This window comes from Anomaloglossus baeobatrachus, chromosome 10, assembly GCF_048569485.1.
Source record: "Anomaloglossus baeobatrachus isolate aAnoBae1 chromosome 10, aAnoBae1.hap1, whole genome shotgun sequence".
In the NCBI taxonomy this organism is placed as follows: domain Eukaryota; kingdom Metazoa; phylum Chordata; class Amphibia; order Anura; family Aromobatidae; genus Anomaloglossus; species Anomaloglossus baeobatrachus.
Window position 1 is genome coordinate 55,791,514 of NC_134362.1, and position 25,340 is coordinate 55,816,853.

Below are 25,340 nucleotides of genomic sequence, written 5' to 3' on the forward strand. Positions count from 1 at the left end.
AGTCCCCGGCGAACTACAAGTCCCAGCCGCGCCGCAGTTTCCCATGGCAGCGGCGGTTAGCGCGGTAGCCCCCTACATATAAACACACTCAGCGACGCTGAGTGTGTAATGGCACAGTTTAACCCGGTCAGCGCCGCGGTCCCCGGTGCACTAGCACACCCAGCAAAGCTGAGGTGTTGCCGTGCGCGGTCCCCACAGGGATACAGAGTACCTTCACGTAGCAGGGCCATGTCCCTGAACTGTACCCGGCTCCTATCCAGCAGGCTCCACAGGAGTTGTGGATGAAGCACGGTCTCAGTGCCTGGAGACCGATAGGATCCCACTTCACCCAGAGCCCTGAGGGGGATGGGGAAGGAAAGCAGCATGTGGGCTCCAGCCTCTGTACCCGCAATGGATACCTCAACCTTAACAACACCGCCGACAAGAGTGGGGTGAGACGGGAGCATGCTGGGGGCCCTATATGGGCCCACTTTTCTTCCAACCGACATAGTCAGCAGCTGCTGCTGACTAATCTGTGGAGCTGTGCTGTGCGTGTCTGACCTCCTTCGCACAAAGCAAAAAACTGAGGAGCCCGTGGGAGCACGGGGGGTGTATAGGCAGAAGGGGAGGGGCTTAACACTTTTGAGTGTAATACTTTGTGCGGCCTCCGGAGGCATACCCTATACACCCAATTGTCTGGGTCTCCCAATAGAGCGACAAAGAAAAGAACGATTCTGCTATACAGAAAACTACACAAAAAAACAGACCTACGGCACATTTTCATTAAAGTATAGGGCCAACCACACTATAACAGAAAAGTGTTGAACCCATAACCTACTCCAATAGTGATACAAACAGGAAAAGGACAATGGAGTTTTATAGGTGAAAACATTAAAATGCAATTTTATTACCATATAAATATACTTTAAAAATACAGGATTATGTGCTAGTTTACATGACATGGACAATAAATGCAAGGATAAATATACAATAAATAGCAAAAAGAAGCACAGTGGGTGGACATGAGATAGTGACTGGAAATACACAGTCTCCTGGCGCAGCCCAAATAACACAATCCCCAAACCTAGACGCATAATGGCGTTACATACTAAGAAGGAATTGGGAAGCAGAAAGATTATTACCTATGGTGCCAGTACACATAGCGTGCCGATGGAAGGAGAGCTCCATGTGGAGGACCCGACGTACGTTTCGCAAAGAATTATGGTCGCTTATTGATTAATAATAATAATAATAATAATAATAATAATAAAGGTTTTCACCTATAAAACTCCATTGTCCTTTCCCTGTTTGTATACAGCAAACTAGCAGAGTAACAAACAGCTGAATTCACCTGCACATCTACGCCAGTGATATCTTCCACAACTCGCTTCATGACAGCTCGGACATTTCGGGGTTCGATGGTGGTCACCCAGTCCCTGGTCTCAACACTCTTGCGTAACATCTGAGAAATGACCAGCCCTTGAGACTTTACATACTGATTGAGGAGGGTCTGGGCTGTGGATCGAGCCAAGGTGCAGAGAGTGCTGACGGGGGTTACTGGAGAGCGGTCCTAAACACGTGAGAATATGATTAGGCTTATGTACAAGAACATATATACTCAGACTACCCATCTAGCCGTATTCCTTTTACCTGTCCCAGAAACTGTTCGTCTGTTAGAGTCAGGATGTAGCTGATGGTTGAAGTTTCATAATCCAGGCAGAGGCGAGAAAGAAGCAACAGGAGCAGTGGTGGGGTATTGGCTCCTTTCTCTCCCGGGGAATCGCAGAACTGTCGAGCAGTCTGGCACACGGACTTGATAAAAGCCACGATCAATCCTTCTCGGACGCCCTGACTGCAGAACTCGCCCTGGGAGAAGATATAAATGGAAGGTGTATTAGAATAAAAGAAAATAGGACAACCATCGACCCGTATAGTTCTCCTTCCTCTCACCTTGAAGTATTGCTTGTCGGAGAAAGCCACATCTTTAGCTGTGAAGAGATGTACAGAAGCCAAAACAGATTTAATTTGGTTTAGAACGGATCCGGACAGCACAGACAATAAATCACCCAGTGCTGGCGACTCTTTCCCGGGAATCCTTGGAGCAGCAAGGGCCTGTCTAACATCGGTAATGCAGACCTGGAAGAAGTCCTTCAAGGTTTGCAGGTATTGCGATAACCGCTCCTGTGCTGCCCTTACTACAATCTCTGTGCCCCGTCTATTAAAGCTGCATCCTGGTACTAACTTAGATGGTGCCTGCAGGCGTCTGTGGAATCGGTCCAAGGCTCTTACTAGTAGAGAGTTGTCCCCTGGATTCTTCTCTTCTCGCAGACGTTTCTCCACCAACTCAAAGTAACCCTCACTCAGCTCATCTAAGAACTGGGTCAGCTTCTCCTCAGCCATTTGAGCGGTGCCTCCAGGCTCCTTGCAGAAAAGGCTTTGATAAGAGGCTGCCAGAAGGCAGGCGTCACTTATAAAGCCACCACAACCCCGGTCAACAAACTCCAGAATGTCACTGGCTTCCTCTAACTCCGAGAGGTGGGACGCCAACCGTCCACGTCCGTGGGCAAGGAATTCGTCACACAGGAGATGAGCTGGTTCCTCCAAGCTCAAGAGGAGCTCCACACATTCAGAAAGGTCCTGAGGGGAAGATGAAGGATCCCTACAAAACAAAGAAGGGAATTTTGTTTACTTACCGTAAATTCCTTTTCTTCTAGCTCTAATTGGGAGACCCAGACAATTGGGTTGTATAGGCTGTGCCTCCGGAGGCCGCACAAAGTACTACACTTAAAAGTGTTAAGCCCCTCCCCTTCTGCCTATACACCCCCGTGCTCCCACGGGCTCCTCAGTTTTGGTGCAAAAGCAAGAAGGAGGAAAAAGAATTATAAACTGGTTTAAAGTAACTTCAATCCGAAGGAATATCGGAGAACTGAAACCATTCAACATGAACAACATGTGTACACAAAAAAACAGGGGCGGGTGCTGGGTCTCCCAATTAGAGCTAGAAGAAAAGGAATTTACGGTAAGTAAACAAAATTCCCTTCTTCTTTGTCGCTCTATTGGGAGACCCAGACAATTGGGACGTCCAAAAGCAGTCCCTGGGTGGGTAAAATAATACCTCGTAAGAGAGCCGTAAAACGGCCTCTTCCTACAGGTGGGCAACCGCCGCCTGAAGGACTCGTCTACCTAGGCTGGCATCCGCCGAAGCATAGGTATGCACTTGATAGTGCTTCGTGAAAGTGTGCAGACTCGACCAGGTAGCCGCCTGACACACCTGCTGAGCCGTAGCCTGGTGCCTCAAAGCCCAGGACGCGCCCACGGCTCTGGTAGAATGGGCCTTCAGCCCTGAGGGAACCGGAAGCCCAGCCGAACGGTAAGCTTCGATAATTGGCTCCTTAATCCACCGAGCCAGGGTTGATTTGGAAGCCTGTGACCCTTTACGCTGGCCAGCGACAAGGACAAAGAGTGCATCCGAGCGGCGCAGGGGCGCCGTACGAGAAATGTAGATTCTGAGTGCTCTCACCAGATCTAACAAGTGCAAATCCTTTTCACATTGGTGAACTGGATGAGGACAAAAAGAAGGTAAGGAGATATCCTGATTGAGATGAAAGGGGGATACCACCTTAGGGAGAAATTCCGGAACCGGACGTAGAACCACCTTGTCCTGGTGAAACACCAGGAAAGGGGTTTTGCATGAAAGCGCTGCTAGCTCAGACACTCTCCGAAGTGAAGTGACTGCTACTAGAAAAACCACTTTCTGCGAAAGGCGTGAGAGAGGAATATCCCTCATTGGCTCGAATGGTGGTTTCTGAAGAACCATCAGCACCCTGTTCAGATCCCAGGGTTCTAACGGCCGCTTGTAAGGAGGGACGATGTGACAAACCCCCTGCAGGAACGTGCGTACCTGTGGAAGTCTGGCTAGGCGCTTCTGGAAAAACACAGAGAGCGCTGAGACTTGTCCCTTAAGAGAGCCGAGCGACAAACCCTTTTCCAGTCCAGATTGAAGGAAGGACAGAAAAGCGGGCAAGGCAAAAGGCCAGGGAGAAATACCCTGAGCAGAACACCACGACAGGAAAATTTTCCACGTCCTGTGGTAGATTTTAGCGGACGTTGGTTTCCTAGCTTGTCTCATAGTGGCAATGACGTCTTGAGATAACCCTGAAGACGCTAGGATCCAGGACTCAATGGCCACACAGTCAGGTTGAGGGCCGCAGAATTCAGATGGAAAAACGGCCCTTGAGATAGCAAGTCTGGTCGGTCTGGTAGTGCCCACGGTTGGCCGACCGTGAGATGCCACAGATCCGGGTACCACGACCGCCTCGGCCAGTCTGGAGCGACGAGGATGATGCGGCGGCATTCGGCCCTGATCTTGCGTAACACTCTGGGCAACAGTGCCAGCGGAGGAAACGCATAAGGGAGCTGAAACTGCGACCAATCCTGAACTAAGGCGTCTGCCGCCAGAGCTCTGGGATCTTGAGACCGTGCCATGAACATTGGTACCTTGTTGTTGTGCCGGGACGCCATGAGGTCGACGTCCGGCACCCCCCAGCGGCAACAGATCTCCTGAAACATGTCCGGGTGAAGGGACCATTCCCCTGCGTCCATGCCCTGGCGACTGAGATAATCTGCTTCCCAGTTTTCCACGCCTGGGATGTGAACTGCGGATATGGTGGAGGCCGTGGCTTCCACCCACATCAAAATCCGCCGGACTTCCTGGAAGGCTTGCCGGCTGCGTGTGCCGCCTTGGTGGTTGATGTATGCCACCGCTGTGGAGTTGTCCGACTGAATTCGGATCTGCTTGCCCTTCAACCACTGCTGGAACGCTTTCAGGGCAAGATACACTGCCCGTATTTCCAGAACATTGATCTGAAGCGAGGACTCTTGCTGGGTCCACGTACCCTGAGCCCTGTGGTGGAGAAAAAACGCTCCCCACCCTGACAGACTCGCGTCCGTCGTGACTACTTCCCAGGATGGGGGTAGGAAGGATTTCCCCTTCGATAATGAAGTGGGAAGGAGCCACCACCGAAGGGAAGCTTTGGTCGCCTGAGAGAGGGAGACGGTCCTGTCGAGGGACGTCGGCTTCCTGTCCCATTTGCGTAAGATGTCCCATTGAAGGGGACGCAGGTGAAACTGCGCGAAAGGGACTGCCTCCATTGCTGCCACCATCTTCCCCAGGAAGTGCATGAGGCGCCTCAAGGGGTGTGACTGGCCTTGAAGGAGAGATTGTACCCCTTTCTGTAGTGACTGCTGCTTGATCAGCGGAAGCTTCACTATCGCTGAGAGGGTATGAAACTCCATGCCAAGATATGTCAGCGATTGGGCCGGTGTCAGATTTGACTTTGGAAAATTGATGATCCACCCGAAACCCTGGAGAGTCTCCATGGTAGCGTCGAGGCTGCGTTGGCATGCCTCTTGAGAGGGTGCCTTGATCAGCAGATCGTCCAAATACGGAATCACCGAGTGACCCTGCGAGTGTAGGAGCGCTACTACAGTAGCCATCACCTTGGTAAAGACCCGTGGGGCTGTTGACAGGCCGAACGGCAGTGCCACAAATTGCAGGTGTTCGTTTCCTATGGCGAAGCGCAAGAAGCGCTGGTGCTCTGGAGCAATCGGTACGTGGAGATAAGCATCTTTGATATCGATCGATGCAAGGAAATCTCCTTGGGACATTGAGGCGATGACGGAGCGGAGGGATTCCATCCTGAACCGTCGGGTTTTTACGTGTTTGTTGAGCAGTTTCAGGTCCAGGACCGGGCAGAAAAACCCGTCCTTCTTTGGGACCACAAACAAGTTGGAGTAAAAACCGTGGCTCTGTTGCTGAAGAGGAACAGGGACCACCACTCCTTCCGCCTTCAGAGTGCCCAGCGCCTGCAGAAGAGCCTCGGCTCGCTCGGGAGGCGGGGATGACCTGAAGAATCGAGTCGGGGGACGAGAGGTGAACTCTATCTTGTAACCGTGAGACAGAATGTCTCTCACCCAGCGGTCTTTTATTTGTGGCAGCCAGGTGTCGCAAAAGCGGGAGAGCCTGCCACCGACCGAGGATGCTACTAGAGGAGGTCGAAAGTCATGAGGAAGCCGCTTTGTTAGCGGCGCCTCCGGTGGTCTTTTTAGGACGTGACTTAGACCGCCATGCATCAGAGTTCCTTTGTTCCTTCTGAGACCCTTTGGACGAGGAGAATTGGGACCTGCCCGCGCCCCGAAAGGACCGAAACCTCGACTGCCCTCTCCTCTGTTGGGGTATGTTCTGTTTGGGCTGGGGTAAGGATGTATCCTTTCCCTTGGATTGTTTGATGATTTCATCCAGACGCTCGCCAAACAGCCTGTCGCCAGAAATTGGCAAACTGGTTAAGCGCTTTTTGGAAGCAGAATCTGCCTTCCATTCCCGTAGCCACAAGGCCCTGCGGAGTACCACCGAATTGGCGGCCGCAACCGCCGTACGGCTCGCAGAGTCCAGGACAGCATTAATAGCGTAAGACGCAATTGCCGAGGTCTGGGTGGTAATGGATGCCACTTGTGGCGCGGCCGCTTCAATTTGCGCCTGACCTGCTGAGATAGCTTGTAGCGCCCATACGGCTGCGAATGCTGGGGCAAAAGAAGCTCCGATAGCTTCATAGATGGATTTCAACCAGAGCTCCATCTGCCTGTCAGTGGCATCTTTGAGCGAGGCCCCATCTTCCACTGCAAGTATGGATCTAGCCGCCAGTCTGGAGATTGGAGGATCCACTTTGGGACACTGAGTCCAACCTTTAACCACGTCAGGGGGAAAAGGATAACGTGTATCCTTAAGGCGCTTAGAAAAACGCTTATCTGGACAAGCATGGTGATTCTGGACTGCCTCTCTGAAATCAGACTGGTCTAGAAACATACTCGGTGTACGCTTGGGGAACCTGAAACGGAATTTCTCCTGCTGAGACACTGACTCCTCCGCCGGAGGAGCTGAGGGAGAGATATCCAGCATTTGATTGATGGACGCAATAAGATCGTTCACTATGGCGTCCCCGTCTGGAGTATTAAGATTGAGAGCGCCCTCAGGATCAGAATCCTGATCAGCTGTCTCCGCATCATCAACCAGAGATTCCCCCCGCTGAGACCCTGAACAATATGATGTCGAGGGAAATTCTAAGCGAGCCCGCTTATTCGGTCTGGGGCTGGGGTCTAAGTCATAACCCTCAGCCTGGGATGTATGAGATACCCCGGGAGGACATTGTTGGACCAACTGAGGGGGGTCAGGGGACAATGATTCAACAGAGTCCCTTTGCTGAGATACCGGCCTGGACTGCAAGGCTTCTAGTATCTTAGCCATAGTCTCAGAGAGTTTTGCAAACTCAGTCCCCGTCACCTGGACAGTGTCAACAGGTGGCTCCCCCTGGGCCCCTCTTAGCAGAGGCTCTGGCTGAATAAGTGCCACAGGGGCCGAACAGTGCACACAATGAGGGTCAGTGGAACCTGCCGGTAGTGGGGTCATACATGCGGCGCAGGCAGCATAATAAGCCTGTGTTTTGGCACCCCTGCCTTTTGTGGGCGCCATGCTATTGTTTTCCCTGTGTAACACAATAGGGTATATAGCCAGAATGAACTGTGCTCATACAGTGTAGAGTATATACTATAAACAAATAATGTATCAATACACTACAGCACCATGGGGCTAGCACCAACAGGTGCTGCTTACCACCCGCTTTAAAACGGTTGTGAGGCCACCAGAGACCGTGTCTGGGTCTCCCAGGGTTTGTCCCTCTCTGCAGCGTCGGAGGAGCTGACAGGAATGGCTGCGGCGTCCTGACGAGAGGAGGGAGCCGTGGGCGTGGCCGAGAAAGTGCGGGAACTGGTGCCCGCACTGTGCACAGTGAGGGGGGGTGGAGTATGCAAATCATACTCCAGCCCTCAGTGCTGCTCGTTCCATGCAGCGTCCCGCCCTTCCCCCTGCCTGTCAGGGCTGAGGGCGGGAGAAAGGGAAAACTAGGCCGCAAGCAAGCCGGGGACTCGAGTATAAGCGTGGCCGCCGTAAAAGCGCGGCACACGCCGAAGTCCCCGGCGAACTACAAGTCCCAGCCGCGCCGCAGTTTCCCATGGCAGCGGCGGTTAGCGCGGTAGCCCCTACATATAAACACACTCAGCGACGCTGAGTGTATAATGGCACATTTAACCCGGTCAGCGCCGCGGCCCGGTGCACTAGCACACCCAGCAAAGCTGAGGTGTTGCCGTGCGCGGTCCCCACAGGGATACAGAGTACCTTCACGTAGCAGGGCCATGTCCCTGAACGGTACCCGGCTCCTATCCAGCAGTCTCCACAGGAGTTGTGGATGAAGCACGGTCTCAGTGCCTGGAGACCGATAGGATCCCACTTCGCCCAGAGCCCTGAGGGGGATGGGGAAGGAAAGCAGCATGTGGGCTCCAGCCTCCGTACCCGCAATGGATACCTCAACCTTAACAACACCGCCGACAAGAGTGGGGTGAGAAGGGAGCATGCTGGGGGCCCTATATGGGCCCACTTTTCTTCCATCCGACATGGTCAGCAGCTGCTGCTGACCAATCTGTGGAGCTGTGCTGTGCGTGTCTGACCTCCTTCGCACAAAGCAAAAAACTGAGGAGCCCGTGGGAGCACGGGGGGTGTATAGGCAGAAGGGGAGGGGCTTAACACTTTTAAGTGTAGTACTTTGTGCGGCCTCCGGAGGCACAGCCTATACAACCCAATTGTCTGGGTCTCCCAATAGAGCGACAAAGAAAAGCTTGTTGTCCAATCATATGCTAGAGAATTAGGAGAACAAGGCTACCAAATGAAACTCTTAAGTAATGCAACACATGTACAACCAGTCCTTCACTTCAGAAGTGGATCGGTCACAAGATTTCACAAAGAAAGTTGCACACAAGATCTGAATCCTAATGACACTGGTGTATTTATTTTGAAAACCCATGGCAGAATGACTGTACAATCCGGATATTAAGAGGTGAGCATTCACCATTGAATACGATCACGGTTTATTTGACATGTCCAAGCTAATTGCACTAATCTCGAGTATTTATTTTTGTTGTTTCATTTTCGTGTTATCATCCATACTGACTGACGTGTTAGTGTACAAACAGTAAGCAATGTGTTTTCAAGATGTATGCTTAATACATTCCTCATGTTTCCATGAAAATTAATAAAAAAAATAATTGGTAAAAAAAAAACCAAGAAGCTTGTAGTGAGCAGTGCGAGATCTCAGCAGGGAGGAGGGACATTGAGGTCTTTATTTTGAAAACCGATGGCAACATAACTATATAAACCAGACATTAAAGGTGAGCATTTTATGAGAGCAGCTACAAAAGTGAGACCTCAAGAATCCAAGCGTATTTAGCCTGTCTGACAGCTGCAGCTTATAGTAAGCAGTGGGAGATCTCCTCGGGGAGGAGGAACACTGAGAAGCTGTCAATAAGGTTAGGTGGACAAACATGGAGGTAAAGCTGCACAAAAGACAATACAGCTAGTGTGACGTGCATTTTCAAAGTTAACACAATCACCTTATCAGGTTTAGGACACCTGTTTAGTAATGTATGCCGTTTTTACTGTGAAATCTGGTGACAGATCTGCTCTAAAGACCCCTTTACACACTGCAACATCGCTAGCGATATCGCTGTAACGTCACCGGTTTTGTGATGTAATAGTGACCTCCCCAGCGACATTGCAGTGTGAAACGCATCAGTGACCTGGCCCCCGCTGTGAGGTCGCTGATTGCTACAAATCCTTCAGGAACATTTTTTTGGTCCTTTGTTTCCTGCTGCACAGCATGTATCGGTGTGTTTAACATCATTACAACAACTTCGTTAGCGACTTCCCTTTCAAATAGCTGCTTTGACACGTCCCCAACAACCAGCGGGGTTGTTCTGCAGGTCTGTATCGCTGCTGCGTTGCTTGACAGCTCACCGGAGACTTTCCAGCGATCTCGGCCAAGTCGGGATCGCTGGTGGGATCGCTAGAAAGCCTCAGTGTATAAAGGGGCCTTTACAGACTAAAACCTCATCTAGATGTCTGATTGATTGACAGACTGCTCATAAGTTTGCAAAGCAGGCTGTCAATCAACGCGCTGGGGAGTGATTACAGTGCACTTATTATGTAGTGATGGGTGACTGTACCTTCTCCCTGCACCACTACGATGACAGTAAGCGAGCAGCTGCAGAGAGGATAATCATTTCATTTTTTCCCTGTAGCTGCTGCTCCAGCAGTAAGGCAGTCTAACAAGATTTACCTGAAGAGTAATCCCATAGCAAAAGGTAAAATAGTATTTGTGAACTTAACAGATTGCCTTTACTTTCTGGTGAGTGTACCAATGCAGGGAGACATTTAGCCTTCCGTCGGGAATCACTTGCAGGTTTCCTCTCATATCATACATGTCGGTTGTTAATTAGCAACAAACCTTTCCCTTCTTTATTATTACATGCTCCATTTCCACCCTATTTTTACCCTTCTGCTTGGATGTGACTGATGTCATTCTTAGTGCAGAAATCTCTAAAAAGTTTGTGAAAATACCTGAATCTTTGGCGAAGCGTTTCGGCCAAGCCTGCCATGATGGCCTGGCAGTCGGTCTGGATCCCGTGGAAGGAGGGCATGTGCTGGTATTGGTGGAGCACGCTGCGGGCTTTGGCATGATAGGACACAGCCTGGACATAGGCCCGGAGCTCGATGCATTTTTTCAGACGAGCTGGGAGTTCGAACAAGAACTGCAACTTTCGAAGTAAAGTGTGGACACCTGGAGGGTACAGACAGTGTCAGAGGAGAGCCCTTATATTTAACGTTCGATAGTTACCTCTTCCTCTATTATAACCACATCTGCATTACTATATACTCCATAAAACAGGTCAGACCTTTCTATAATTTATGGCTTTGCCTCCCATTCATGCAAAATGACTAGTAAATAATGTACAAGTCCTCTTCTGTTAACCCCTTCACGACCATGGACGGATATATCCGTCATGGAGCGTGTCCCGTTAAGCCCGTTAAGTTTTCAACAGCTGACATGTGTGCCTGCATGTTGCGAGCGGAATCGCTTTCACTTGCAACATTTAACCCCTTAAATCTCGCTGACAAAGTCTGGCAGCGAGATCTATATGCGCGCGGCCATGATTTTTACTTACCGCCGCCCCCACCGGAAGTCACGTGCGTGATCACGTGACTTTCGGTGGTTGCCACCGTAGCACAGGGTCATGTGATGACGCCTGCAGCTATGAAGTTTCACTTTTGTTTTCCCTCGGCCGGGAGCAGAGAGAAACAGGAAGTGACTGAATCTGCTGTTTACAGCTGTATAGCTGTGATCAGCAGATAGATAAGAGCGATCGGATTGCTGATCGCTATAGCCCTCTAGGGGGACTAGTAAAATAAAAAAAAAAAAAAAAACCCCAAAAGTTCAAATCACCCCCATTTCCCACCATTGAAAATTAAAGGGTTAAAAAATAAATAAGTATACACATATTTGGTATCGCCGCGTTCAGAAATGCCCGATCAAAATATAAAATCAATTAATCTGATTGGTAAACGGCGTAGTGGCAAAAAAGTTCCAAACGCCAAAATTACGTTTTTTAGTCGCCGCAAATTTTACGCAAAATGCAATAACAGGCGATCAAAACGTAGCATCTGCGCAAAAATGGTACCATTAGAAACGACAGCTCGAGAAAAGAAGGGAATTTTGTTTACTTACCGTAAATTCCTTTTCTTCTAGCTCTAATTGGGAGACCCAGACAATTGGGTGTATAGGCTATGCCTCCGGAGGCCGCACAAAGTATTACACTCAAAAGTGTTAAGCCCCTCCCCTTCTGCCTATACACCCCCCGTGCTCCCACGGGCTCCTCAGTTTTGGTGCAAAAGCAAGAAGGAGGAAAAAGAATTATAAACTGGTTTAAAGTAACTTCAATCCGAAGGAATATCGGAGAACTGAAACCATTCAACATGAACAACATGTGTACACAAAAAAACAGGGGCGGGTGCTGGGTCTCCCAATTAGAGCTAGAAGAAAAGGAATTTACGGTAAGTAAACAAAATTCCCTTCTTCTTTGTCGCTCTATTGGGAGACCCAGACAATTGGGACGTCCAAAAGCAGTCCCTGGGTGGGTAAAATAATACCTCGTAAGAGAGCCGTAAAACGGCCCTTTCCTACAGGTGGGCAACCGCCGCCTGAAGGACTCGTCTATCTAGGCTGGCATCCGCCGAAGCATAGGTATGCACCTGATAGTGTTTCGTGAAAGTGTGCAGGCTCGACCAGGTAGCCGCCTGACACACCTGCTGAGCCGCAGCCTGGTGCCTCAAAGCCCAGGACACGCCCACGGCTCTGGTAGAATGGGCCCTCAGCCCTGATGGAACCGGAAGCCCAGCCGAACGGTAAGCTTCGATAATTGGCTCCTTGATCCACCGAGCCAGGGTTGATTTGGAAACCTGTGACCCTTTACGCTGGCCAGCAACAAGGACAAAGAGTGCATCCGAGCGGCGCAAGGGCGCCGTACGAGAAATGTAGAGTCTGAGTGCTCTCACCAAATCTAACAAGTGCAAATCCTTTTCACATTGGTGAACTGGATGAGGATAAAAAGAAGGTAAGGAGATATCCTGATTGAGATGAAAGGAGGATACCACCTTAGGGAGAAAATCCGGAACCGGACGTAGAACCACCTTGTCCTGGTGAAACACCAGGAAAGGGGCTTTGCACGACAATGCTGCTAGCTCAGACACTCTCCGAAGAGAAGTGACTGCTACTAGAAAAAACCACTTTCTGCGAAAGTTGTGAGAGGGAAATATCTCTCATTGGCTCGAATGGTGGTTTCTGAAGAACCATCAGAACCCTGTTTAGATCCCAGGGTTCTAACAGCCTCTTGTAAGGTGGAACGATGTGACAAACCCCCTGCAGGAACGTGCGTACCTGTGGAAGCCTGGCTAGGCGCTTCTGGAAAAACACAGAGAGCGCTGAGACTTGTCCCTTAAGGGAGCCGAGCGACAAACCCTTTTCCAGTCCAGATTGAAAGAAGGACAGAAAAGTGGGCAAGGCAAAAGGCCAGGGAGAAAAAACCCTGAGCAGAGCACCACGACAGGAAAATTTTCCACGTCCTGTGGTAGATCTTGGCGGACGTTGGTTTCCTAGCCTGTCTCATAGTGGCAAAGACGTCTTGAGATAACCCTGAAGACGCTAGGGTCCAGGACTCAATGGCCACACAGTCAGGTTGAGGGCCGCAGAATTCAGATGGAAAAAACGGCCCTCGAGATAGCCAGTCTGTTTGGTCTGGTAGAGTCCACGGTCTGCCGACCGTGAGATGCCACAGATCCGGGTACCACGACCTCCTTGGCCAGTCTGGAGCGACGAGGATGGCGCGGCGGCAGTCGGTCCTGATCTTGCGTAACACTCTGGGCAACAGTGCCAGCGGAGGAAACACATAAGGGAGCTGAAACTGCGACCAATCCTGAACTAAGGCGTCTGCCGCCAGAGCTCTGGGATCTTGAGACCGTGCCATGAACATTGGTACCTTGTTGTTGTGCCGGGACGCCATGAGGTCGACGTCCGGCACCCCCCAGCCGCAACAGATCTCCTGAAACACGTCCGGGTGAAGGGACCATTCCCCTGCGTCCATGCCCTGGCAACTGAAATAATCTGCTTCCCAGTTTTCCACGCCTGGGATGTGAACTGCGGATATGGTGGATGCCGTGGCTTCCACCCACATCAAAATCCGCCGGACTTCCTGGAAGGCTTGCCGGCTGCGTGTGTCGCCTTGGTGGTTGAAGTATGCCACCGCTGTGGAATTGTCCGACTGAATTCGGATCTGCTTGCCCTCCAGCCACTGCTGGAACGCTTTCTGGGCAAGATACACTGCCCGTATGTCCAGAACGTTGAACTGAAGCGAGAACTCTTGCTGGGTCCACGTACCCTGAGCCCTGTGGTGGAGAAAAACCGCTCCCCACCCTGACAGACTCGCGTCTGTCGTGACTACTTCCCAGGATGGGGGTAGGAAGGATATCCCCTTCGATAATGAAGTGGGAAGGAGCCACCACCGAAGGGAAGCTTTGGTCGCCTGAGAGAGGGAGACGGTCCTGTCGAGGGACGTCGGTTTCCTGTCCCATTTGCGTAGGATGTCCCATTGAAGGGGACGCAGGTGAAACTGCGCGAAAGGGACTGCCTCCATTGCTGCCACCATCTTCCCCAGGAAGTGCATGAGGCGCCTCAAGGGGTGTGACTGGCCTTGAAGGAGAGATTGTACCCCTTTCTGTAGTGACTACTGCTTGATCAGCGGAAGCTTCACTATCGCTGAGAGGGTATGAAACTCCATGCCAAGATATGTCAGCGATTGGGCCGGTGTCAGATTTGACTTTGTAAAATTGATGATCCACCCGACACCCTGGAGAGTCTCCAGGGAAGCGTCGAGGCTGCGTTGGCATGCCTCTTGAGAGGGTGCCTTGATCAGTATCCAAGTACGGGATCACCGAGTGACCCTGAGAGTGGAGGACCGCTACTACAGTAGCCATAACCTTGGTAAAAACCCGTGGGGCTGTTGCCAGGCCGAACGGCAGTGCCACGAACTGCAGGTGTTTATTTCCTATGGCGAAGCGCAAGAAGCGCTGGTGCTCTGGAGCAATCGGTACGTGGAGATAAGCATCTTTGATATCGATCGACGCAAGGAAATCTCCTTGGGACATTGAGGCGATGACGGAGCGGGGGGATTCCATCCTGAACCGTCTGGTTTTTACATGTTTGTTGAGCAGTTTCAGGTCCAGGACCGGGCAGAAAGACCCGTCCTCCTTTGGGACCACAAACAAGTTGGAGTAAAAACCGTGGCTCAGTTGCTGAAGAGGAACCGGGATCACCACTCCTTCTGTCTTCAGAGTGCGCAGCGCCTGCAGAAGAGCCTCGGCTCGCTAGTGAGGCGGGGATGACCTGAAGAATCGAGTCGGGGGACGAGAGGTGAACTCTATCTTGTAACCGTGAGACAGAATGTCTCTCACCCAGCGGTCTTTTATTTGTGGCAGCCAGGTGTCGCAAAAGCGGGAAAGCCTGCCACCGACCGAGGATGCAGATTGCGGAGGCCGAAAGTCATGAGGAAGCCGCTTTGTTAGCGGCGCCTCCGGTGGCCTTTTAAGGACGTGACTTAGACCGCCATGCATCAGAGTTCCTTTGTACTTTCTGAGACCTTTTGGATGAGGAGAATTGGGACCTGCCCGCGCCCTGAAAGGACCGAAACCTCGACTGCCCTCTCCTCCGTTGGAGTATGTCCTGTTTGGACTGGGGTAAGGATGTATCCTTTCCCTTGGATTGTTTGATGATTTCATCCAGACGCTCGCCAAACAGTCTGTCGCCAGAAATTGGCAAACTGGTTAAGCGCTTTTTGGAAGCAGAATCTGCCTTCCATTCCCGTAGCCACAAGGCCCTGCGGAGTACCACCGAATTGGCGGCCGCGACCGCCGTACGGCTCGCAGAGTCCAGGACAGCAATAATAGCGTAAGACGCAATTGCCGAGGTCTGGGTGGTAATGGATGCCACTTGTGGCGCGGCCGTGCATGTGGCTGCTTCAATTTGTGCTTGACCTGCTGAGATAGCTTGTAGCGCCCATACAGCTGCGAATGCTGGGGCAAAAGAAGCTCCGATAGCTTCATAGATGGATTTCAACCAGAGCTCCATCTGCCTGTCAGTGGCATCCTTGAGCGAGGCCCCCTCGTCCACTGCAAGAATGGATCTAGCCGCCAGTCTGGAGATTGGAGGATCCACTTTGGGACACTGAGTCCAACCTTTAACCACGTCAGGGGGAAAAAGATAACGTGTATCCTTAAGGCGCTTAGAAAAAACGCTTATCTGGACAAGCATGATGAGTCTGGACTGCCTCTCTGAAATCAGAGTGGTCCAGAAACATACTCGGTGTAAGAGAAGCTGACTCCTCCGCCGGAGGAGCTGAGGGAGAAATATCCAGCATTTGATCGATGGACGCAATAAGAACGTTCAGTATGGCGTCCCCGTCTGGAGTATTAAGATTGAGAGCGCCCTCAGGATCAGAATCCTGATCAGCTGTCTCCGCAGTATCAACCAGAGATTCCCCCCACTGAGACCCTGAACAATATGATGTCGAGGGAAATTCTAAGCGAGCCCGCTTAGTCGGTCTGGGGCTGGGGTTTACGTCAGAACCCTCAGCCTGGGATGTATGAGATACCCCGGGAGGACATTGTTGGTCCAACTGAGGGGGGCCAGGGAACAATGATTCAACAGAGTCCCTTTGCTGAGATACCGGCCTGGACTGCAAGGCTTCTAGTGTCTTAGCCATAGTCTCAGAGAGTTTTGCAAACTCCGTCCCCGTCACTAGGACAGTGTCAACAGGTGGCTCCCCCTGGGCCCCTCTTAGCAGAGGCCCTGGCTGAAGAAGTGTCACAGGGCCGAACATTGCACACAATGAGGGTCAATGGAACCTGCCGGCAGCTGGGTCGTACAAGCGACGCAGGCAGCATAATAAGCCTGTGCTTTGGCACCCCTGCCTTTTGTGGGCGCCATGCTATTGTTTTCCCTGAGTAACACACTAGGGTATATAGCCAGAATGAACTGTGCTCATACAGTGTAAAATATATACTAAAAACAAATAATGTATCAGTACACTACAGCACCATGAGGCTAGCACCACAGGTGCTGCTTACCATCCGCCTAAAGCGGTTATGAGGCCACCAGAGACCGTGTCTGGGTCTCTCAGGATTTGTCCCTCTCTGCAGCGTCGTAGGAGCTGACAGGAAATGGCTGCGGCGTCCTGACGAGAGGAGGGAGCCGTGGGCGTAGCCGAGGTGCTCACACTGTGCACAGTGAGGGGGGTGGAGTATGGAAATCATACTCCAGCCCTCAGTGCTGCTCGTTCCGTGCAGCGTCCCGCCCTTCCCCTGCCTGTCAGGGCTGAGGGCGGGAGAAAGGGAAACTAGGCCGCAAGCCAAGCCAGGGACTCGAGTATAAGCGTGGCCGCCGTAAAAGCGCGGCCAACGCCGAAGTCCCCGGCGAACTACAAGTCCCAGCCGCGCCACAGTTTCCCCTGGCAGCGGCGGTTAGCGCGGTAGCCCCTACATATAAACACACTCAGCGACGCTGAGTGTGTAATGGCACAGTTTAACCCGGTCCCCCGGTGCACTAGCACACCCAGCAAAGCTGAGGTGTTGCCGTGCGCGGTCCCCACAGGGATACAGAGTACCTTCACGTAGTAGGGCCATGTCCCTGAACGGTACCCGGCTCCTATCCAGCAGTCTCCACAGGAGTTGTGGATGAAGCACGGTCTCAGTGCCTGGAGACCGATAGGATCCCACTTCACCCAGAGCCCTGAGGGGGATGGGGAAGGAAAGCAGCATGTGGGCTCCAGCCTCCGTACCCGCAATGGATACCTCAACCTTAACAACACCGCCGACAAGAGTGGGGTGAGAAGGGAGCATGCTGGGGGCCCTATATGGGCCCACTTTTCTTCCAACCGACATAGTCAGCAGCTGCTGCTGACTAATCTGTGGAGCTGTGCTGTGCGTGTCTGCCTCCTTCGCACAAAGCAAAAAACTGAGGAGCCCGTGGGAGCACGGGGGGGTGTATAGGCAGAAGGGGAGGGGCTTAACACTTTTGAGTGTGATACTTTGTGTGGCCTCCGGAGGCATAGCCTATACACCCAATTGTCTGGGTCTCCCAATAGAGCGACAAAGAAATAAAGCCGTCACTGTGCCATAGATCCCAAAAAATGAGAACTCTACGGTTTTCGGAAAATGGCGCAAAACGTGCGCCACTTTTATTGGACAAGCTTGTGAATTTTTTTTAACCCCTTAGATACAAGTAAACCTATACATGTTTGGTGTGTACAAACTCGCACCGACCTCAGGCATCATACCCATACATCGGTTTTACCATATAGTGAACACCGTGAATAAAACATCCCAAAAACTATTGTGCCATCACACTTGTTTTGCAGTTTTTCCACACTTGGAATTTTTTTGCTGTTTTCCAGTACACCATATGGTAAAACTTATGGTTTCATTTAAAAGTACAACTTGTCCCGCAAGAAACAAGCCTTCATATGGCAAGATTGACGGAAAAATAAAAAATTTACGGCTCTCGGACGAAGGGGAGCAAAACACAAAAACGCAAGAACGGAAAGTGCCCCGGGGCTGAAGAGGTTAAAGATCCAGAATAGGAACTACCCCTTTTCATTTGGTAATGGTTTGCAGGGGAAATTTGGAACCCCAGAACCATGGATACCAATTATGTTAGACGTCTTCCTACCCTACTTATCATAGAACGCTTTAAGACATCATAATGAACAGTGTCCTAACTTCTCTCACAATTTCAACTCAAGTTTAAAGGGAACGAACCAGCAGGATTTTTATATATAAAGTAAAGCCAGTGCCATACTGGTGCTAGGATGCTGAATGTAAGCATAGCTTCTGTTACGAGATTGGAGGTTTTATTTCAGAAATATTTGCAAGTAAAGTTCCAGCAATGCCCTGCTATTTGATTGACAGGTGCAACAGGAAGGGAATCTGTGGGTCAGGTCTTGCTATCTATTTCCGCCCGTCTGCTTGCGCCAGAATTAACATCTATGACAGGGACAGGTGGAGGAAGGCCAGGCAGACATACAGGTTCGGGAATAGATAGCAAGACCCTACCCATATATTTCCTTCCTGTTGCACCTGTCAATCAAATAGCAGTGCATTGCTGGAACTTTACTTACACATATTTTTTAAATAAAACATCCAATCTCTGAACAAAAGCTATACTTACATTCAGCATCCTAGCCCTACTATAGCACTGGTATTCTTTATATAAGAAAATCTTGATGGTTGGTTCCCTTTAAAGGCCCCTACGCATTATATTAAACCTGTCTATATCGGCTGACAGCTAATGTGAATAGGGGCCTCCGGACTATCCCCACACAAGTGATGTCCAGAGAAGAGGACATCATCAGCGGTCACCACTAGCCTGGGAGGAAACGAATAACTGGACATTTTGAACCTAAAAACATTACACCCTCACTCTCTGTTATTTTTTTTTTTTTTTGCGAAAGCTCCTAAATTTCAAAATGGTGAAATAATGATGAGTAATTTACTTCTTTTTTTTTTTTTTGCAGAGTGACACCAACATACTTGGATCGGTTATTATACATATATATATATATATATATATATATATATATATACACACACACATATACATATACATACACACATATATATAATTTTTTTTTTTTTTTTTTAAAAAAAAAAAAATAACAACCTCTTGTCCATTTTCTGTTTCTTATTAACTTGATAGTGGCTGATCTGCAAAGCCAGCCATAGACCAAGCACAAGAGAATAGGACCCCTTTAAAGGAAATCTGTCAGCAGGTTTTTGCTATGTAATCTGAAGACAACATGAAGTACAGGTTAAAAAACAGATTTCAGCAATTCCTCTCTTACCAAGGTTCATGCTGTTTGCCTGCAATGTTTGTTTTAGTACCAGGAGATTATCATTCCTGCACTACCTTGCCTCACTCTGGTTGATCCTCCAGGATGTCGCGGCTACTATGGCTGGATTTTTAATTTTGCCTTAATAAAGACTGTATGTTTTATCTTACCTATACTATGTAGTTTTTGGAGATTTGCCCTCTTCTGGTTGCCTCACTCACAGTCTGACACGCCCCCTACTGTGATTAGCAGTTCACTGTCTATAGATATTGTCTATATAGAGCCTGGTGTGGGTGGGAGCAGCTTTTTCAGCTGCATTGCTAAATCTAAAAACTATGATGGTGTCAGAACAGCGGCACCCAGTAATCTAAGCCATACATCAATGGATTCAGGGTCTCTTTGTCTACATCGTGCTGCTGTCAGATGAAGTAGAAAAAACCTGCTGACAAATTCCCTTTAAGGATTGCTGATTAACAAGGCCAACAGCACTATATAGAAAATTCACAAAAGACACTTTCCACCATTTATAAAATGCATCTTTGGTAGAGATGAGCACATAAATGTGCAGGAATCTGATCCAGAAGCCATTGGAGACCACCCTGTACCTGCTAGAATTCCCGATGCCTCTCCTTATCTGTAGGCCCGGTGAGACACGACAAATATGGTGTCCAGCTGGGCCTACTGATCAGCAGAGGCTCAGAGGATGCCGGCAGGTAGGCGGCTGTTCGCACAGCTCTCTTAGGCCGCTTTCACACATCAGTTTTTTGCCATCAGGCACAATCTGGGAAAAACTAAAAAAAACGGATCCAGCGTCTGTTGCCACCGGATCCCTTTTTTCCCCCATAGACTTTCATTAGCGCTGGATTGTGCCGGATGGCCTTGCGTTTCATCGGCAAAATGTACTTGTCCGGCGGCCGGATGAAACGTTGAAGTGAAAGTTTTTGTGTCCGGCAAAAAAACAAACGGATTGCGCCGTCGTACGGCATGTTTTATAATGGAAGCTTATGGACGCCGGATCCGGCGTACTGCGGCAAAAAACGGATCCGGCCGCCGGATCAGTTTTTTTTTAACTGAGCATGCTCAAAATCACACCGGATCTGCCAAAAAACTGAAGGAACTGATGGAAAAAACTGATGCAACTGATCCGTTTTTTTGCCAGATCGGTCTTAGGCTACTTTCACAGATCAGTTTTTTTGCCATCAGCCACGATCTGGCGAAAAAACTGATCAGTCGCATCAGTTTTTTCCATCAGTTCCTTCAGTTTTTTGACAGATCCATTGTGTTACTGAGCATGATCAGTAGCAAAAAACAGAATCCGTCGCTGTAAAACGTTGTATGCTGCAATAAGACAGATCCGGCGCAATGCGGCTTTTTGCCAGGGACAAAAACCATTTCATTCTGCGTTCTTTCCGGCTGCTGGACAAGCAAATTTTGCCGAAAACCGGACAGAACGCAGAGCCATGCGACACAATCCGGCACTAATGCAAGTCTATGAAGAGAAAAATGGATATGGCTGCAGCAGACGACGGATCCGGTTTTTCTGCAAAGCGCCGGATTGTGCCTGACGGCAAAAAAACGGATGTACGAGAGCATCCTTATAGGTCCTGGACATCGATTTACTCATCTGTAATCTCCAGCTATTGTAACACAACAGAACAAGCCCCTTGAAGGGTGAAGTCCTGTCCATCCTTTATTCTGGAGGTACAAATAGTAGCGTTACAACATATAATCTGAAATCTACAGCAAATTAACAATCCGGGTCATAGGAAACACGTCCAATAAAAAATGCCGCCACTCACCGCTGAGCTTAGTAATGTGCTGATGTCTCTCCTGCAGGGTGCTACTGATGGAGGCACTAAACTCAGTGATCACCGCCATGTTGGTGGCTAGTCCATCCATTTCATCTTCCATCTTTTTGAAGTCGTTTTTCATTTTCCGGATGGTGTCTGAGGATTTAGAGCATGTCGGTCAGCGCTTTGCCTGGTGGATGCGGGTCCATCCGATCTACACATCTGCCCTCAGCAGCGCAGTGGCCACATATCTGCTGTGTGCACCTACCTGTGGCCGAGATGAACTTATTGTAATTCTCATACACCAGAGTCTGCATGTCGCTGTCCAGCGCTCGGATCTGACGCACCATGTCAGCCTCGATGTCCATCAGCTCAGCCAGGGACTTTTCTTTTCTCAGCTGAGAAGAAATGAGGAAAATACCAGAAAAAATTATCCACATATATACATTTATTTTCAAAAGCATTGTAATCAAGGATCTTTACCTTTGCCATGGCTATCTACAACAATACAGACCTCAAATTAGAGGGAATCTGTCTGCAGGTTTTTGATATGTAATCTGAGAGCAGCATAATGTAGGGGCTGAGATCCTGATTCCAGCGATGTGTCACTTACTGGGCTGCTCACTACAGATCTAAGCTCTGTATAACCCTGCCCACAGCTCTGATTGGCTACTTTCTGCTTATCAGCGGAGGGGTAGGAGTAGGACTACATAGATGCAAGCTTACTAGACATTTAGTGATAATTTCCTGGTGATAAAACAATTATTTTATCAAAACTACAGCAAGCAGCCCAGTAAGTGACACATGACATTATGTTACAGTCACTTGACCGCTGCAGCCAATCACCAATAAAATGATTGTAGAATAGGAAATCATCACTTCCTCTTCCACCAAAGACCGCTGTGCGGGAGCATCAGGGTAAGGGTGGGGCGATTACAGCTTCTATCATAATTTCATATCCTTCTGCAACTTCTGCAATTTAGTTTTCAAGTTGGACAAATCCTTTACCCTCCGTGCACAATATATTGTATAGTTCTTTTGCCATGCAATATTATATATGAATAAATTATTATTATTATATACACACACAGGCTCTTTATTGTCCTGTGTATTCAATGTGATGATGTGCTCTAAGGTCATAAATCAGCTAAAATTAATACAAAACCACAGGTCAAAATGGACCATAAGAATGAGCTCACTGATGAATTCACAGTTACTTCATTCTACAGCTGGTATTAATCAGTGCACAAGGGTTATAGAGGGCACATGGTGCAAAACTTTTAATGAAAGCGAAATAGAGAAGTGATTATTAGCCCAACATACATGTTTTTAAGTAAAAAAAAAAAAAAAAAAAAATATTAACAAAAGTGGACATCCCCTTTAAGTGTCATTTCCTGTATGAGCGGCCGCCTGTATAACCTGACGGATGACGTCACACCCTCTGCGCTCAGGTGTCGTCACCTTGGTGAGGTACAGCTCCGGGTTGAAGAGCACGCCATCGATATCCGTCGGGTCCAGCGACCTCTCGCTGCTCTTCCCTTCGTCATTAATTCCATAGTACAGCTTCAGCATCCCGTGAGCCTTCCGCCTCTTCCCTTCCTCTTCCTCCATCGCAGCTGTAGTCGCCATATTCGCCGAATCGCAAAGTAAAGCAAAACTACGCATGCGCGGAAACAGCTAATGTCTGCGCGTGCGCAGTGAAAGCAGAACGTCTTGTTGTTGTGAGCTGCGCATGCGCGGCCGAGCGTCCTGAGCGCTGTGCGGTGATGAGGTGCAGCCATGCACCCTGCTGCATTGTGAGGGAATACACTAATGGTAAAAGTGGCAAGGAGCCAAAAAAAAAAAATAGATCCTCCCACAAACAAACAACCCCACTCTTGTTTCTAGGCTGCGTCAGGTATTGCAGTTTAGCCTCATCTACTTGAATGGGGAGGAGCTGCAATACCGGTATCAACCTCTGGACTGGGGTGGCGCTGTTTAATGAAGAAAAAAAAACAAACAACTTATTACAAGTATTACTTGCCGATTTAATTCCTTCCATTGTAAGCCTTGCATATTTAATGCAGATTTTATTTTGTTTCAAAGCAACATTTTTTTTTTGCAATTTTTTTTAAAAAAACTGCAGTATATCTATTGCAGAAATGCATCTTTTCGGTGTTGATTTTCCCATTCATTTCAATAGCAACCTTAAATCTGCAGGGTAACTAGTGGCCTGGCAGTGCTTTGGTCTGTTTGTTATTTGTCTGGTACATTTCTGCAAAAAAACAAAAAAAAAAAACAAACACCCCCTCCCCAAGAAACCAAAAAAAAAAACCCCCTCAAAAAAACCAAAACGCACACATGTGAATAAGCGCAGATCTTCCATGCCGAAACGTTGTGTTTTGGAATCTGCAGCAAATTGTAGCAGCTGGACGAACGGGGAAGTCAGGGGAGCTAGCGGCTGGCCGAACGGGGAAGTCAGGGGAAGTAGCGGCTGGCCGAACGGGGAAGTCAGGGGAGCTAGCGGCTGGCCGAACGGGGAAGTCAGGGGAGCTAGCGGCTGGCCGAACGGGGAAGTCAGGGGAAGTAGCGGCTGGCCGAACGGGGAAGTCAGGGGAGCTAGCGGCTGGCCGAACGGGGAAGTCAGGGGAAGTAGCGGCTGGGCGAACGGGGAAGTCAGGGGAGCTAGCGGCTGGCCGAACGGGGAAGTCAGGGGAGCTAGCGGCTGGCCAAACGGGGAAGTCAGGGGAAGTAGCGGCTGGCCGAACGGGGAAGTCAGGGGAGCTAGCGGCTGGCCGAACGGGGAAGTCAGGGGAGCTAGCGGCTGGCCAAACGGGGAAGTCAGGGGAAGTAGCGGCTGGCCGAACGGGGAAGTCAGGGGAAGTAGCGGCTGGCCGATTGGGGAAGTCAGGGGAAGTAGCGGCTAGACGAACGGGGAAGTAGCGGATGGCCAAAACGGGGAAGTCAGGGGGAGTAGTGGCTGGTCAATTGGAGGAGAGGAGTCAAGGAAGGTAGCGGTTGGCCGTAACAGGAATCAGGGGAGCTAGCAGCTGGCCGAACGGGGATGTCAGGGGAGCTAGCGGCTGGCCGAACGGGGATGTCAGGGGAGCTAGCGGCTGGCTGAACGGGGAAGTAGCGGATTGTCAATCGGAGGAGAGGAGTCAAGGAAGGTAGCGGTTGGCCGAAACAGAGGAATCAGGGGAGCTAGCGGTTGGATGAACGATCGGCTGGACTAATTGTTCAGCTGACACTTGTCCATGGAGAGCTTAAAAGGGAACCTGTCACCAGGTTTTTGCCACCTCATCTGAGAGCAGTATGATACAGGAAGTGTAGTTTTGATAAAATCACTGATTAATCAGTAGATTATAATTACAGGACTTTGTTTTCCACAGCTGCATCATTGTGGCCAAATAAAATGTAATCTCAGACCATAAAAGTGAAGACATATGTGTCGCCCTGGGCAAGCCAGGGGACACAGGTCACAACACCACCACACCCCACACTCCAGGTAGGCACATCACAGCTAACCTACAAATCCTTGTTGCCTTCCTCCAGGAGTCTGATGATGCACACCAGGGGGTGGGCCAGGCGGTTGGCTCCGCCCACCGAGGAGCTCACAGCTCTGGAGGCAGGAAGTAACCAGGCAGTTGAGCCCAGGCAGGGCAAGAGTGAAGTTGAGTTAAGTAGAGGAGTTAAGAAAGTGAAAGTAGAAAAGTGGAGAAAGGAGGAAAGCAAGTGAAGTGACAGAAGAGAAAGAAGCCTGAAGGGTCCAGCTTTGTGTAGGGCCAGATCAGCAAGGTCAGCGACGGCGGTGACTGTCTGGAGGGGGACCGTTTGGAAGTTCCTGGAAGGACCCCGTTGGCTGTGTGCCCGGTGGTCTGGAGCAGTGTTCCGAAGGACAGTCAGCACCAGGGCAGGGGCCTCTCGGACCCCGGCAAGGCTAGGAGTCGCCAAATTTGCCGAATCCGTCAGTGACGGGGACGCAGATCCCCCAACAACCAAATCCCGATTGAAGGCAACAGCCCAACCGGAACCGGAGAGACACCGCCACCGCCACGGCACCAGTTTCTCAGGGCCAACGCCTGCGGGCAAAGTGTAGAGCTCCTCCGGCCCAGATTGCAGCCGGGGAGCGGGTAACCGGAGGGAGTCCACCGCTACCACAAGTAAAACATAGGTGCAAGGAAGAGGGACATCACCGTCACCTACCGGGAGTGCAGG

General features: G+C 50.0%; 1 protein-coding gene across 1 annotated transcript in view; it reads right to left on the reverse strand.

The window, feature by feature from the left end:
- The window catches only part of VPS51 (VPS51 subunit of GARP complex), a 38,155-nt gene extending 15,356 nt beyond the window's left edge, over positions 1-22,799 (reverse strand). Inside the window, exons 1-7 of the mRNA XM_075326758.1 lie at positions 22,605-22,799; positions 21,412-21,541; positions 21,153-21,299; positions 10,481-10,700; positions 1,930-2,638; positions 1,630-1,845; positions 1,331-1,549 (exon numbers count right to left, since the gene is read on the reverse strand). Of these exons, the coding sequence (XP_075182873.1) occupies positions 1,331-1,549; positions 1,630-1,845; positions 1,930-2,638; positions 10,481-10,700; positions 21,153-21,299; positions 21,412-21,541; positions 22,605-22,772 (1,809 nt within the window). The 5' untranslated portion in view covers positions 22,773-22,799. The remainder of the gene's footprint in view (positions 1-1,330; positions 1,550-1,629; positions 1,846-1,929; positions 2,639-10,480; positions 10,701-21,152; positions 21,300-21,411; positions 21,542-22,604) is intronic.
- Between the last annotated feature and the right edge of the window lie 2,541 nt (positions 22,800-25,340).